This window comes from Periplaneta americana, chromosome 1 (assembly GCF_040183065.1).
Source record: "Periplaneta americana isolate PAMFEO1 chromosome 1, P.americana_PAMFEO1_priV1, whole genome shotgun sequence".
NCBI classification, from domain to species: Eukaryota; Metazoa; Arthropoda; class Insecta; order Blattodea; family Blattidae; genus Periplaneta; species Periplaneta americana.
Genome location: NC_091117.1, coordinates 151,238,126 through 151,255,341, shown reverse-complemented (window position 1 = coordinate 151,255,341; position 17,216 = coordinate 151,238,126). Strand labels below are relative to the sequence as shown.

At 34.0% G+C, this 17,216-nt stretch overlaps 1 protein-coding gene across 1 annotated transcript in view; it reads right to left on the bottom strand.

Moving 5' to 3' along the window:
• The window catches only part of LOC138694290 (uncharacterized), a 50,890-nt gene extending 35,103 nt beyond the window's left edge, over nt 1-15,787 (bottom strand). The window contains exons 1-4 of the mRNA XM_069817873.1: nt 15,552-15,787; nt 11,801-11,866; nt 11,557-11,637; nt 2,983-3,195 (exon numbers count right to left, since the gene is read on the bottom strand). Of these exons, the coding sequence (XP_069673974.1) occupies nt 2,983-3,195; nt 11,557-11,637; nt 11,801-11,866; nt 15,552-15,699 (508 nt within the window). The 5' untranslated portion in view covers nt 15,700-15,787. The remainder of the gene's footprint in view (nt 1-2,982; nt 3,196-11,556; nt 11,638-11,800; nt 11,867-15,551) is intronic.
• Between the last annotated feature and the right edge of the window lie 1,429 nt (nt 15,788-17,216).

The window sequence follows — 17,216 nt, the reverse complement described above, 5'->3', positions numbered from 1 at the left end:
TCTAAGAATCTACCCATGCCACCTAAAATCTTTGGCATGTGATAAAATAACTTTTCCGAATAATTTCTATATACTTTAGTAGGTAAATTCCTGCTTCTTTAACAAACCCAATTTGTATCACCTGCTCAAATTAAAAATTTTTGCTGGGTACAATGAACCCATATGAACCGAACTACATATTTTCCAGTTGTATTTCAGAAAATATCAATTGTATTTCACATTAGTCAATTCAGTTTCAGATAGTACCAATTGTATTTCAGGAAACATAGATTGTATTTCAGATTTGTCAATTTAATTTCAGATGGTATCATTTCTATTTCAGATTAGTCAATTCAATTTCAGATAGTATCAATTGTATTTCAGATTTGTCAATTGTATTTCAGAAAATATCATTTGTATTTCAGATTAGTCAATTCAATTTCAGATAGTATCAATTTATTTCAGATTTGTCAATTGTATTTCAGAAACTATCATTTGTATTTCAGAAGTTACGGTTGGCACCTTATTCTCCTATGTTAAATACCATCGAGATCATTTGGTTAAAAATAATAATAATAATAATAATAATAATAATAATAATAATAATAATAATAATAATAATGATTTATTTTAGCTGGCAGAGTTAAGGCCGTAAGGCCTTCTCTTCCACTCAACCAGCAGAAAGTGTATATACATATGCATGAACTTACAAAGAATTCAACAATTTGATTTAGATGAAAGTTACATGTATACAAGAGTTATTTACGAATTAAACAACAAAATACTATGAACTATTAATTAAACACTGAAATAAACTGTGTAGCAGAATTAAACTAAAATACATAGAATGTTAATATATTTCAAATGATATTAGATAATAGAAAGAGATTATTATGAGACAATTTTGAAAATGCAGCACAATCAGGATGCTGTCTAAAGAAAAAAGCAACAGTGTAGTCAGTAATATTTTAAATCAGTATGATTGGAGTGAAATGCTAATAAGGTTATCTTTTAAGCTGTTCTTAAAGGTGTTTGTTGTCTTGCAGCCCCTAATACTTTGTGACAAGGAATTCCAATGACGCGAGGTGGATATTGTAAAAGATGAGAAATAACAAGATGTTCTATGAAGAGGTATATTTAGCGTGCCACAGATAAGTGATCTGGTATTTACGTCGTGGTTAGAATATAGATAAGAGAAACGAGACGAAAGGTAATTTGGTGTTGAGGTGTGCAGAATTCGAAAGAGTAAAGACAAAGAGTGTAAAGTTCTGCGTTCTTTAAGTCGGAGCCACGAGAGACTTGCGAAGGACGGTGATATGTGATCATATCGTCGGATGTTGCACACGTATCTGACGCACATATTCTGAGCTCGCTGTAACTTGACTGACAGTTCAGAACTTAGATCACTTAACAAAACGTCACAATAATCGAAGTGCGGCATTACTAGGGTTTGTACTAGGGTAAGTTTTAGTTGCTGGGGCAAGAAGTTTCTCAAGCGACTCAAAGAGTGAAAGGAGGAACAGATTTTTTTTATCGTTTCTTTAACTTGAAAATTCCAACTTAGATTATTATAAAAAAAGAAGCCAAGATTTTTTACGACAGATGAATAAGGAATTAGCGTGTTGTTAAGGGTAACAATTGAAAGATTACTGTTATTAAGGGAGTTAACTAAACGCTTATGTCCAATAATTATGGCTTGAGTCTTACTTGGATTAAGTGCGAGTCCGAAGTGAAGACGTACGTAAAAACCCATCTTGAAATTCCTGACATCATGGTTCCTAGTATTGTAGGCTAATTTACCTACTGTAAAGAGTAAAACTGATGAAGTAACACACACAATATTGTTGGTGGTGATTGTGCTCGTGCAGTACAACACAGTACAATTCATCAAGCTGCAGCTTTACTATGGTGAATATGCCTGTCCGACGCTAAAATGCAATAAAGTTTATTTTTGAAAACCATTTTCTATTTTTTAAATATATGTTAAAATCTCAAGTACGTAGACCTACATTTGTTATTTTGTGAAATAAAAATGACTATATAATCTTAAATGCATTGCTTATTTTCTGAAATACTTTCGGTACCATTTGAAATACAATTGACAAATCTGAAATAAATTTGATACCATCTGAAACACAATTGAGAAATCTGAAATACATTTGATTCCATCTGAAATACAATTGATAAATCTGAAATACAATTGACACTATCTGAAATTGAATTGAAAAATCTGAAATACATTTGATAATTTCTGAAATACAATTGCTATTTTCTGAAATACAACTGGAAAAGGTGTAGTTTCCTAGGAAATGTAGAAAATTACGATAAAAAAACATTTGTGAATAATGAAAATATTTTGAAATATTATATGAGAGACATACAATTTTCTATAAATTGGTGGCTTTCAGTGACATCATAAGTCTCATTATTTACGGAATATTATGTATAAGTCTCCTTTCACTGGTAGAGAATACTTGACAATTCGCTGGTAAGTTACAAGTACTACTACTTCAGTGGAAGACAATCACGAAACTTCATTGGTAATTTGTAAGTATGGAGTAGTAAAGTACAACGAATAATAGGTTTGAAAATACACTAAGTCCAAGGAACCAAGTTTTACAGGAGAGACAAAAAACGTTTTCATACATTACTTTATTGACAAATTTTAAGCTGTTGATGCGTTTTATAGAATTGGAGAACTGGGTTGGAGATGGACTACCTTCGTTTACATTCTTACTACGATTCGCGTCACCAAGAAGACTCCGCAACTGTGTAAAATGTTTTTGCGGTTTCGATGGACTTAATTGGTTTTCAAATCTGGCGATTAAACTGTAGAAAACTCTCTTGTGGAACAGAAATTCTTCTGGTATTTCTTTCCTAGTAACCAGAGTTCGATTAAAACATATTATTACAAGTGCCCGGATTGTTTTCAATTTGTTTAATCGCTATCGCGGTTGTAATAGAGGAAATAAATATAAGTAAATAATTAACTAATTGAATTACCTTCATAACAGCTGGCTTCGAGTAGTTTTACATCTTCCGATATTCTTGTGTCGGTGAAGTAGTTTTCCTCGCCGACACATGCAAGCATCACTTCCTGATCCCTCTCCAAGGTGATTAATCCTGTTTCTGAATCTGGCATGATGATTTGAAGGTGTTCGTTTAGTATAATCGGTGACTTGTGGCTCAAATCTGTTTGTATATCGATGTAACATCCTGAAACACAGAGTTAATAATGCATGTGAGAGTGCATATGCTAGCCGTGTTATAAGCAGCTGCTTAAGGGGTTAGATGCAGCTTACAGCAGTAACATTTTTGGAAATATTCAACTTTTTTTTCCTCCATTACCGTATCTTGTACAATAACGAAAATTGGTATGTGTGAAACACTGTCTTCCTGCTATATGAAAAAAAAATATATTTTTGCGATTTAAAGAAAGTTATTTATATTTTTTTTAATTCAAAATGATGGCAGTTTACTGTGTAGTAATGAAGCGTTTCCCTCATAACTCATAAACTTGCTAACTTTTGCATGTTCTAGCTTTTATTTTATTGCTGAAACTCATGTTTACAATATCATGCTCTTTCAACTACTTTCCTTATTAAATAATATATTTTTTATTTTGTGTTAAAAGATAATACTGATATTTCACCATTTTTTAAATTGAATTTATTTGTTATCACACCATCTATCAAAGGTAGAGAAGTGATCTGGCATCATATTGTAGATATGACACACATAAATACACACAAAAAATGTCATCACAGAATGTTGGATAGTTTTTGAGTTGTGTGGGAAAAGCTTCATCAATGCACAGTGAACTGAATTTTGAAAAAAAAAAAAAAAAAAGTAATTAATATTTTTAAATCGTAAAAATATTTTTTGCATATTGCAGCAGGACAATGTTTTACACATACTAATTTTCATTATTGTACAAGATACGGTAATGGAGGAAAAAATTTTGAATATTCCAAAATTTACTGCTGTAAGCTACACTTAACGTCTTAGTGTAAATAATTTTAATTGTAAATATTAGTCTAATAATAAAGTGGTCCATGTTTTGTTGTGCCCAACTTGACCAAATATGAGTCGCGTGAGCAGTTAGTCAAGTAGACCTACATTGCATATAGGGTATAATTAGCCTACTATTTACATTATCATAAAGAATATCGCCCTACATTGATCACCAGGTTCAGGAAGTTATGCCCTAAGAACCTAATAAACATGAATGCAAGTACGCCTTTATAAATCTTAAACTGTGTGTGTGTGTGTATATATACTGGGTGTTCATTTCAAAGTGTGTCATCACGTCACTGTTGTTGGGTCACCGATTTGAAGCGAGTTTCAGCTGATATGTTAGAGAAGTTGCCTATTATTTAAGGCGTTCTTCAATCTGAACTTGAGAACGTGTACGGTATAACTTGAACGTCGTAGCAACAGATGGCGGTCTGTACGGTCTGTGTGCTACCATAACCTCTTTCGAACTGTGTTTTGCGCCGGCAAGTCGTACGCAGGGTATTTGTTATCATCGGTTGCGTACGGTAACATTCCACAACACAAATCAAATGCTCCGTGTCCATGTTGACCGTCGAAGTTAATGTCAACAAATACGTAAGTAATCGTCTTAACCCTCTCCCCATATCCCGACAGTACGTATTTCCAAACAGTTCACATTCCTGCCACTACCGGCGTTATCGTACGTATCGGTACGTACTCTTCAGAATGAACGTCGTACTTGCTAGCCATCTTCTCTGCCTCTTAGGTTATACACCTGAGCTGCGGAAGTGTAGGAAGATTGAATTCTCTAGGCTCATCAACTAGCCACATGACGGCATACAGCGAGCCAAGACACATTTTGAACTGAACACCCAGTATATATATATATATATATATATATGTTATATTATATTATATTATATTATATTATATCATATTATATAAATTCTATATTTCTTGATATCCCTAATAAATAAGTATTAAATAATAATATTTACTTACAAATTACTTTTAGAGTACCCACCCTCACATAAGCCCGCCATCAGTCCCTATTATGAGCAAGATACCATCACATCCCACCTTCCTAAAATAAATTTTAATATTATCTTCCCACCTATGTCTCGACCTCCCCAAAGGTCTTTTTCATTCCCGTCTCCCACTAACGCTCTAAATGCATTTCTTGATTCGCCCATACGTGCTACATGCCCTGCCCATCTCAAACATCTGGAAGAAGTGATAGACTAAGGCTAATAATGATAGAATTAAGACAAGAATTACATCCGCGATGTTTGTGGTGCAGAAATCGATTGTGATGCAGATATTTCGCTTCTAAAATGAATAGGACCATTGTAACAACTTCAAAATGTTAATTATTCTTGAAGTTTTTTACTTTGTTATTTAACGACGCTGTATCAACTAAGAGGTTATTTAGCGTTGATAGAATTGGTGACAGTAAGATGAGGCCTAGGATTCGCCATATATTACCGGACATCTTACAATTAGGGACAATCTGGGAAAAAGTCCAAACAGGTAATCAGCCCAAGCAGGAATCAAACCCGCACCCCGAGCGCAACTCCAGATCGGATGGCAAGTGTCTTACCCGACTAAGCTACGCCGGTGACTATTCTTGAAGTGTGTATCATGATTTTTGAAGGTAATAGCAATGCAATTTCTTCATAAAAATAAAAAAATACACCTATCCAAATGTTATAACGAAAATTATATCATTAAACCTTTGCTCCATTTTCGCCATATCATTAGGTCTACACTGTTTGGAATATCTTCGTTTGAGAATTGATGCTAAACAGGGAATTATGAATTGTCTTGACAGAACTGTGTGAAAACTAGAAAATTACATCATTTATAAACCATTTCAACAGGTCGGCTCTTGTCACGCCTAATAAATTTGCTTACTTCCAACGCTCATTTCTGTCGTGTTTTCCTTAACACACTCAACATCCGATTTAGTTCGTCTTTTACCTTGTTCTATCCGTAAGTCCTGTGGAATCCTTCCTGCTAAATTTCCCAGAATTCTCATGTCTGTTGTATTTATATTTCCGTGTTGCTTCTTTCCTGTCCCTGTTTCTGAGGTTTACGACACATTTGCCGTTTTGAAACGTCATTCACTTTCTACTCCGTCATGATAAATTTATAAACATTGTTTACAACTTACGAAAATAATCTTATCTTTCGTACTAAGACGGTTAAAACCACTCCTGTTCCTCATACATTGAGTCATAGCCTACAGACTTCTTCCTCTTGATGTGATTGAATAAATATTAACAAACGCGATATGCTAATGAAACCCATACAAGCTGTAGAATTCGAAGTGAAGTGATCACTACACTTAGATTTTTGGCGTAGACGGTCCTAAAAACGACTTTTTAAAATGAAACCGTTATTGGGTTCTTTAAGCACGCATTCATAGCAGTGTAACCCGATGCTGCAGTCGGGCATGGGTTCGAATCCCGTTTGGATTGATTACCTGGTTGCAACTTTCTGATAATTCCATAACGAATCCTCGAACTAATCTGGTTGAATACCATATCGCTATCGTCAATTCTCCAACGCTAGATAATAATCTCGCACTTGGTAAAGCGTTGTTAGGTAATGAATTAAATAAAGCAATACCACTTCGTAATCATTTGTGAACCGCTGAAAGGCTAACATCACAAAATGATGATTAGACCTATGTTTGGCCTATAGACCTATGAATGGTTTCCATACATTCACTTCATTTGTTATTTTGTAGTGTCGTCTTTTAGTAGCTTTTATATAACCATTATACAGCGCATACATTTTATCTTTCCACACTAGCGGTAGTAGAGTGGAAGCGGCAGTGCACGGGGCAGCTGCTTACACTCGGCCAGCTGATCGCTCCGTTATGAGTCTAGAACGTAGGAAGTAAACCACAGGAACGACATTTATAGGTCTGTTTATCTCATTTGCTAATGAAAGGTTTCGTCCATGTCTACATACCTTGATAATATTTTTCAATAAACATTTTGATAAAAATATGATAGATTTACTTCTTAATATTGCGGAATTATCAGAGTCTCCCCTATGTCTAACTCTATGCCAAAATTCATTAATCTAAGTACACTCATTCTGGAGTAATTAATTTTTTCATACAAAATATTTAATTTTTCAATAAGTTTTCATAACAGAAAAATTGTTATATAATCCATAGTTTGAAAGATAGTGTTTGGGTTTTCAGTGAAAAAAATTCATTTTGCAAAGGAATTTGTTCTCTGTATAAACATCAGGAATTCTTGTTTGAGACCGTAATGGGCCACATGGCCTAATACTTGGAGGGATGATGACATAAGTGTATAAGAACAAAAACGAAACATCTCTTTTGAAGGAGTGTCCTGAAACTTCTGGTAGAAGCTGTATGTGCTGATGTACGGCTGGTCGCCGCTTGTTATGCTAACTTAGTGAGAGATTTTCGCGTCGATTGTTATGATCGAGCACCGATATCATAATCAGGCTTCGGTCCTGGGCACAGAAACGCATGAAGTTCGGAACGCACAGACGACAGTGTTGTGTTGGTCGAGTGGAGTGGGAGATGGAGCGCGCCGTCACTTCGTGTCTCACTCCGTCACAGTACGGCAAAAAATATATTTCACCCTGTACAGATGCAGTATATACAGTACAATCCTAGTGTAGACAATAAATGTCTACCATTAAAGTATTAACGTGAGTTGTAACCTTCAATCAGGTGTCCCTACGCCGAAGTCTGTTACACGTACCGCAGCCAAGCAGCAATAGGCCTACACACAACGGTAATGCACATTACGGACCCACCTGTGCTGTTGCAGTAGGGTGACTGCACACGGGTCATGACGTCATTTATACTCCGTGTACTCTAAACCTCATACTGGTTACTCTGTGTCCCTAGGCCGAAGCCTGAACATAACTTACAACGTTTACCCTGTTAAAATATGATGCCTTCCTTTTTTTCTTGTCCAAAACTGATCCTATACGAGTTTTGAATTTATTCACTATATTATGAACTGTAATCCTTTCTGGTGGATCAATTCTAGGAAAACGTTCCTGCAATTCTGTATTCTGTACGACACTGACAAGGAGCAGGGGTTTGCTTTTTTTTTTTTTTTTTTTAAGAAAAGGTACGGCCAATGAAATTCTTCGCTCTATATTAAATCTCTGAACCATGACTCAAGTAACAGACACAAACAGAGAAATGAAACTCAATATTGCACACCAAACAGCGCCGGATTTAGGCCCAGGCAACCTAGGCAGTTGCCTAGGGCGGCAATTTCTAGGAGGGAGGGGGCATTTTCTCTCTCTCTTTCTCTTTATTTTTTCTTTCCTTTTTTCCGTTTTCATTTTACAGTGAAATTTGTTTTTGAAACATTTGTTGATAAATCTTTTCTGAAGTTTGTTCTTGACCACCTTGTGAAAGTCGGATGTTGTTTTATCACATTGTCGCAGTCGTGGCGAGAGTAAAAGAAAAGTGTGCAGCTGCATAGTTATATTGTAATGCCGGTATGGCGTTATTATACTATGAAATTGCTTAAATTTAACTGCTTGTATAAACAAGAATGCATTTTGAAAATAAAATTGGATGTGTATTTATTATTTTATCGGCATCGCTATGAATAGTGACCACAATCTCGGTTACATTTCCGATATACATATATCGTTAACAATACTATTTAATTACTATCCAGCATGTGCACTATATAATTCGATATGAAAGGTTTATTCCGCAAATAGTTGGAGTTTATTTTTTCAATTTACTTTATACTTTCTATCGAAGTAAGAAATACTCGTAATAATTATACCACCAACAAAACCAATGTTTAAAAATAAACCAACCTGCTTCTCACAAATCAATTTTGTTTAAAAAAGTGAATAAATTTGAATACGTTTCTTTGAATCGAGTCTAATGTGCTTCGTTTGATGACCTCAACAATTCTATCTCTGTGAAGAAAGTGCGAAGGAAATCTTTATAATTCACAAGTAAAATGCATGTATTTTGATTCCAGTAATTTGTTTTCTGAATTGTAACATTTCATTTGAAACTAATTTAAACTAAACGTGATCTGTATAATAACTGCTCATAAACTGTTTGTGGGAGTTAGGGGGCGGCAATATTAGCAATGCCTAAGGGCGATACTGTAACTAAATTCGGCCCTGACACCAAAGGAGATGTACTGCTCTGAAACTCAACTCTGTACTGCACATAATAGCAGACAATCGTCTTATCAGCGACTATACGTGTCCTTGAATAGCAACGCACGCAGCTAACTTTTCCGACTCTAGTCCCGTACGAGAGCGTGGAAAGATAAAATATATGCACTGTAATTTTCACTTCGTTGACTCATGCACTTCTCGATGCAACAAATTATGACCATTTGTAAGTTGGACGTAAGTGAGAAACATATCTAAATACAGCAGTCTAGTTAATCCGAACTACAATAATACGAAAATCTGGTTAATCCGAACAAAATTATTTTAAGAAAAAACGAAATTGATTGTAATAATGCAAAGTAGCGAAAAGGAAAATATGTATAAATTCACTCAATTTCTTTTACTTAAAAAAATTATGAAAATAGCACATTCAAGGGTACTTACAACAATTAGTGTTTTCTGTACATAATTTACATATCTGTCATGTTCATAAAATCGGTAATGTTTTGTTGTAATGAAGTGAACTTGTTGGTTGTGGTTCTAAAAATAGCAACAGGGTACTCCCACTACCGTCTCTCAGCGCTCGTGAATAGCATGCATTGTATTACAGGAAATATTTCGGTTAATCCGAAAATCTTGTAATCCTAATAAGTCTTGGTCCCAATTTGTTCGGATTAACGAGCCTCTACTGTATGTGTAAACCCTTGAAGTAAGAAAAATATTGGGCCTTACTCATCAGTAAAAGATAATCGAAATAAAAGCAAATGATGAAGGTTGAGAAAGGGAGATTCGATCCTATGATCTCGTTTAATAATGTAATAGGCTACATCCTCTGAAGTTGGTAATTTAACTGGCATAAGAATATAAGATATAACTGTGAGTGGTCAAGAAATCTAATGTCGGGAACATTTTAGGAAGTAGTTTTTTAATGTTTGTTTTGCAAGTGCATCAGCCACTAATTTGCATCTTTTTGAATTTAAAAAAATCATAAAAATAAACCATTAATATAGTACTATTTTTTTTTTCAAAATACCTCGTACATATGAAGAAACAGAAAAAAATACAATTATTTTTAAACCTTTATTTGAATTAATAGACCTATATATTTTTTTTTGTTTCTGTTTTTCTAAAATAATTTACGTCAATTGGCTGATGTCCTTAAAAATTTATACTTTACACCTTAATATATGATTTTTGTCTTTACGTTTTATTACCTACGGTACAGAAGAATAATCACAAAAGACCATGCAATATACAGGTAAAAAGACTCGCTCTTTATGAAAGAATTAGGGCCTAGCTGTTTCTATTCCTAGTCCTAGGACTTCTAGTTATGGACTACTGTAATTTTCACAAAATCAATTAGCTTTAAAGCTTTCTCTTCAACGATCTGATTTCGCAATCATCCTGGTTATTTGAAAAAAAAAGGAATATACTTAGAACAATGTATCATTATAAACCGCCAATGTACGAGTATTTTAATATTCATATTATTTTTATACTCGTAAAACGTATAATCATACATAAAACATTAGAAGTGATTACAACATACAAATAGTTGTATCATGTAAATACACACAAAATTAAGTACGTAATTGAATCGAAAATTGCATAAACAACATTAGTCCAAACAAGTAACTTTTACAGGAGAGAAATAAAATCATTTTTCACCTAAAACTGTGGATGCATGGGTGTCTTCTATTGGTGCAATATTAGCCTTCCATTCAACCACAAAATTCAGAATGAAACTTTTTATTGCTACTTTTCTGCATTTTTTTTTTTAATTTCGTGGACTGGTGTTGTTATTGCAAGATAGAATTTCTAAAGCAAAAATTGATTAAATAAATATTATCAGTAGAAAGACCAGACGTCCGAATTTAACCCGTACAGGTTACTTTTTGCTAGTGTCCGGATTGGACGCCCTTTTGTCTAGATTTCAAAGAAATTGCACTTTAATCAAAAATGAATTGCTTGATAATGTTATATTTATAATAAGAAACTGTTTTTTAAAAGAAGTAACATGATGTGAAACTCGCTTGCTTCAAAGTGTGGCTGCAAAAATTATTAAGCTTAGGCCTATCTGCGTCTATCCAGTGAACATCGTAATAGTTTAGGATTTTTCTTTCGCGCAAGTTGGATACTTTGTTAAATTTGTTTAGTCAGCAGTGTTGCCTACTTTGCCGGGAATTCGTATTTTATTGAGTGTGAATGGAAAAAATTATATCAAAGTCTTAAAAACCCTGCTAAGTATTAAAAAAATAGATCAATAGACTACTAAACAAAGAATAAACACTATTTTATTGTTGAGTAATTATAAATTTTAAATTATAATAATTTGACAGCCATCTGACTATTGCTTACACAATTATATTTTGTAATAATCGTGTATTATTATTTTATGAATGATAAAATATGTGAATATCTCACCTGACGTTGCTTTTTTGTTGCCTCCCTTTATATCAGGGATGTTGTTTGTAAGAGTATCTCCATAAACGTCCAAAACATCTGCTAAACAGTGGTAAAAAGGTTTTAATATTATAATACATTTTAATTTGACTCATCAGAATTGGATATTAAACTAAAATTCTTTACAAATTTACGAGTATAATATTCAGTACATTTCAGTGTTCATAAGTTATTGTGAACTACATTTAAAAATATCTTAACTTACCTGATTTCAACTTTTTATCGTTTCGTCCTTCGTTCTTAACTGCACTTCGGTATGTGTCTGAAATCCCTGGTAAACAATAGTAAATTATTATTATTATTATTATTATTATTATTATTATTATTATTATCATTATTATTATTATTATTATTATTACTACTTCTTCTACTACTACTACTACTACTACTACTACTACTACTACTACTACTACTACTAGTACTGTTATTTTGTTATTTTCACTATCATCACATGACTCGTCAAAAAAGAATTCAATTTTTTTTCAATTTACATTACCATAGTCTAGTACAGGCATGCAGAACTGTAGCTCCTGAGAGCGACTGCTTTCCTCCCCTCTTTTACCCCCACCCACCTTTTCTACCTGTGCGGTCACGGCGTTCTAGTTTCGCTCAACATTCATTCTCGGGGCGGAAGTCGATCATCCCCAATAGAAGTGGAGTGAGGCTGACGTCATAGTTCCCCTACTTTGCGAGTTCTGCAGGCCTAGTCTAGTATATACAGTCACGAAGCTCAATACATAGTAAATATGCATCCATAGATAGTTGCTAACCACTAGGATCGCTAATATCGCCTAATTACAGACAATGCGAAATAGTACCGCCACCCTCACAACTCAAGCTTCATGACTGTATATACCAGACTGTGGTATTACAGTGAAACCTCTATATTTGGACACCTCTGTATGTTAGACACCCCATTATATTGGACATATTTTCTCGGAACCGGACAAATTTCTATGTTTTCACATGTCCAATATATCCTCTATGGTGGACACCCTTCAATTTTGGAAGCTGGACCCTTTATAATTCTATCATGGACGATTCTCGTGTTCTATTATGTATTTCTGCTACATATTTATAGTTGAATTTCATTGAACCCTGTGTTTTACAAGGAAAATTAGCACAGTGTAATGAGAGGAGATTTTCTTTATACAGTACAGCAACTGTGAACCTCTCTCTACTTTCCTGGAATTACTCAATTTGTCTGTTTTGTAGCTGTACTATGGTTAAACTTGAGTATGGAATGAAGGGGTATTATTTTTCATAGGTAAACTTTATGACGTGAAATTATTTCAGCAATTTTCACGTTTAATGACTTAAGACTTTGTATTTTTAAATTATTTGTTTGTGTATTACTAATTTGTCTGTATACTACTCTAAGAATATATTTCATTCAGTGACTGCTTGAATATTATGTTACAGTAGGGTTTTTAATTAGTGCCATTTTCTCATAATTATGTGTTAATAGTACATTATGCAACGAGCTTATAATGGTAGTAATTAAGACGCAAGTATGTTTGTTTATGAAACGAGCGCAAGCGAGTTTCATAATTTTTCATACGAACGTCTTAATTACCATTATAGGCAAGTTTCATACGACTTTTTATGCTCGACCATATTTCTAACTTGAAATTATTCATAAGTATTCATGTTATGGTTATCGAAGTGAGGAATGGAACTGACCTTCTAAATTGTGAGATGTGCGCAGACGCGGAAGTATTGATTTTTTCCGAGCAACGAATGTCATTGACCTTGATATAATCTAAAGAATAACATGAACATTAATCTTGATATAAGCTGGAGATTGATTTAGAATTGAAAAAGAGATGACAAATTGAATTTATTTGAATATTATTTACAATTAACGCTAATTATCATAGTAACAGAACATAACCTTCTGCAACAGTATTGGATTTCCAGCCTCCGTGACGTTTTGCTAGTTGTCTTTCGATTGCATATCCGAGAATAATCGATACTTGCGCTTTTATAATGCTACAATGGTGATTTCTCATTGGCTGAACAACTGAACTATAATGAAGAGGTGTACTTTAATGAGATGCATTAAAGGGCTACTACCAGGTGTATAATTACTACATTTCGGCATGGTCGAGCATAAACTTAATTATGATCTTAACAAAACCCCCTTTTTAGATGTGTTACATCTGTCATATTACCTGTCACGTCCGTCACACAATTCTTAAAATTTTTAAAACTTACACTTATAAATCAGTCAGCATGAAACTAAGATGGAGTGTAATCTTCAGTGCTTGAACTTCATATATAAATTACAAATAATTTGATAAGTATCCAGAATTAGCAGAAATAATTAGGCCTACCTATATTTGTACTGCTGACATCTGATGTTCAACCACTGTCACAACCGTCACATCATTAAATGTTTAAATTACAGATAAGAATGAAGGTTATAACTGCCATCATGTTTTATTTTCCTTATGCTTAAATAGTGATTACCAAATAGAAATAAAGGATAAAAATAAATAGGACACTATTTATATTTAGGCCTATATTCTACCAGATGTCACGTCCACTCGTGGAATGCATGATATTAACTTTTAGGTCTACTGTACATAGCCAACTACATATTTCACTATAGTTTACTCCATATTTACATAGGCCTAGATCTTTTGCTATAAGACACTACATAAAAATCCCAGATTCATTAATGAGTATCTGCCTCGTATATGTGAAACTTCATACTTAACTTTAAATCTGAACAATAAACATACAAGATTCGTACTCCAAAGCTTGGAATTCAGTTTTTTCTCTTAGGTTTTCCTAAACTAGGCCTATATTATGATTAGTATCAGGCAGTTCAATGGCAAATTCCACGATTAATTTCGAAATGTCAAAATTTTACAGCAAGTCTGATAACTTTACCGCCGGTTGATCACTGCCCACTATTTTAATTTTGTAGCCTCGAAGAAGCGGCTGGTGCCATAGCGAAAAAAGCATACTCTTAGACTTAATTACTTTTTGAACTGCACATGTACAAAAAAAAGCACTTTGAGACTTAAAGAAGAATACAAGTTGTAAGCCTTATTGGACAAGTATGCAGGGGAGGATGTTATTTCCAATACAAAATAAATACCAATAATTTTTATCTTTTTTCAATAAATTGTTAAAAATATCCATCCCAAGGCTCATGAGTGAACGTGAGTGTGGGCGAGGGGTAATGTACTTGCGTTACTCATCACTCCAAATAGATTTATTTTTATAGGCCTACTCTTTTGGGAAAACCTTCGACTACCTAATTGGGTTTTATCCCTTCTTTTTTTAATTAAATAAACTTCATTGCACAAAAATAAATATATTATATTTGGGAATAACAGAAACAGAGAAAGGAAAACAATAAATAAATAAATAAATAAATAAATGAATAAATAAATAAATAAATAACTTGACATTTATGGGTATTGCCCACTGGCAATCCCAAAAGAGTTTTATCCCTTGCTACAGTTCATTCTCACATTCCTTTCGGATGTTATTATACAACCAAACAGTATTTAATAATAAATAAAAAAAAACAATTAATACACACTATAGAAAACCACGTAATATGTACTTGTCTTTGCTTGTCTTTTAACAGAAATCATTAAAAATTCATGAAATTGTCGAAATATGCAAAAGAATGTAAAATGAAAAATCAAATATAACTACTCCAATTCGTTGGCAATTTTATTTCCTGAGCATCTAAATGGCGAGCAAATACAATATGTATTTACGTAGAAATCCCAGCTCTACTCACCATAATATAATTTATTCACCCTACAAAATGAGATCATTTTCCTTATTAAAAATTCCTTCACCTTAAATACGCCGTCACCTCTATCAACTGTCTGTCCCCAGAAAAACTACTCGTGGTATCTACGAACTGGTTTCACAGTATTTCACCGAATATACACACATTATGAACTAAAAATTCAGAAATAACTTGCCTGCTATCGTCTTTTTGTAGTCTCCTCTGATTTCAATAACGTGAGCGTTACTTGTGTCTTGGGATACTTCCAAAGCTTCTACTAAAGTATCGTGAGCTTGTAAAGAAATCAACGCACATAAAATCCTTGAAATCCCTAGCACTTTCATCTTCAAACCCCAACGAGATACTAAAACCTATGTGACAAAACATGCTCAACTTCTAAAAGAAGACAGGACCATACATTCCTGTCAATGAACAGTCAACAATGACTCATTTCGTCACGTGGCGTGACGTAAATAATCTTTACGCAACAGCAGCGCTTCCTGCTGTCGTCGACGGAACTGTCTGCTTCCATCACCTGTTTACGTGGCTATGTTTATAGGTGCAGCGTTGCTAGGAAAATTCCGTGCCAGGAGCGAGGGCCGAGGGAACCGTATCCGTCAGCTGAGCGATTCTACGTCGAGTGAAATATTTCGATGACGAATGTGAATCTAACCCTAGTGTAGTATTTCGTCAGAAATTTACTGCAAACTCAGTTATTCTTTATCTACATCAAGGAATATTTTGACTAAATATGAAAATTATTTTGTTCATAATCATCATCACCATCCAAGGTCCACATCTGTGGAGTAACGATTAGCGCGTCTGGCCGCAAAACCAGGTGGCCCGGGTTTGATTCCGGTCGGGGCAAGTTACCTGGTTGAGGTTTTTTCCGAGGTTTTCCCTCAATCCAATATGAGCAAATGCTGAGTAACTTTCGGTGCTAGACCCCGGACTCATTTCACCGGCATTATCACCTTCATATCATTCAGACTCCAAATAACGTGAGATGTTGATAAAGCGTCGTAAAATAACCTACTGAAATAAAAAATAAATCACCATCCAATTCAAGCACTTGACACAGTGATCTATTGCGGTATCAGTGATCTCATGCCATCTTTTTAATACTCTTCCAACAGATCGTTGTTCAGACGCCCTCTCATAAATTTATATTAACATCCCTGCCAGGGATAACTTCTGTCCCACCTCACAAAATATAATTTAATTTTTTAATACAAGTATACTTCATAAAGCATGAAGTAAGCAAAGAAAATAATATTGATGTATTATCACCACCAGCAAGCTGACGACAATCAATAACGTAAGAATTACACGTCTTGTCTTAAGCCTACTCATGGATATAATTATTATTATAATCAAGATACAAGACAAGCAACTCAGTGCGACCAAGCGTTGAGCCGTATCGAATGAGGATAATAATAATAATTTTATGTATAGATTCTCTATCTAGGATTCTATCTCCCCATCCTCATCAGAAATCTTAATTCGCACCCTGTATATATAATCAAAGCCTTACCTGAATGCAAGAACTGGATAACTAAATTTTTTACACCGAAGAGAACAAAATAAATAATATTTCTTAAATTTGTCGGACTCCAAACTGGTTACAATAAATCCAAGTAAATATTCTATATTTTCTGGCAGACTGTATTACAACTTCTGTCAGTTAATATTGTTTTTATACAATTAAAAGCTCGTCAAGTTATAAAAAGAGGAGTGATTAAGCAGACAACAAATTAATGGTTAAAACCCGTTTAAAGGAATATGTACAGACCCAGAAACAAAATTTGGATCGCAAAAATTTTGTTTCTGGATCTATACATTACGCACGTGAATTAAAAAG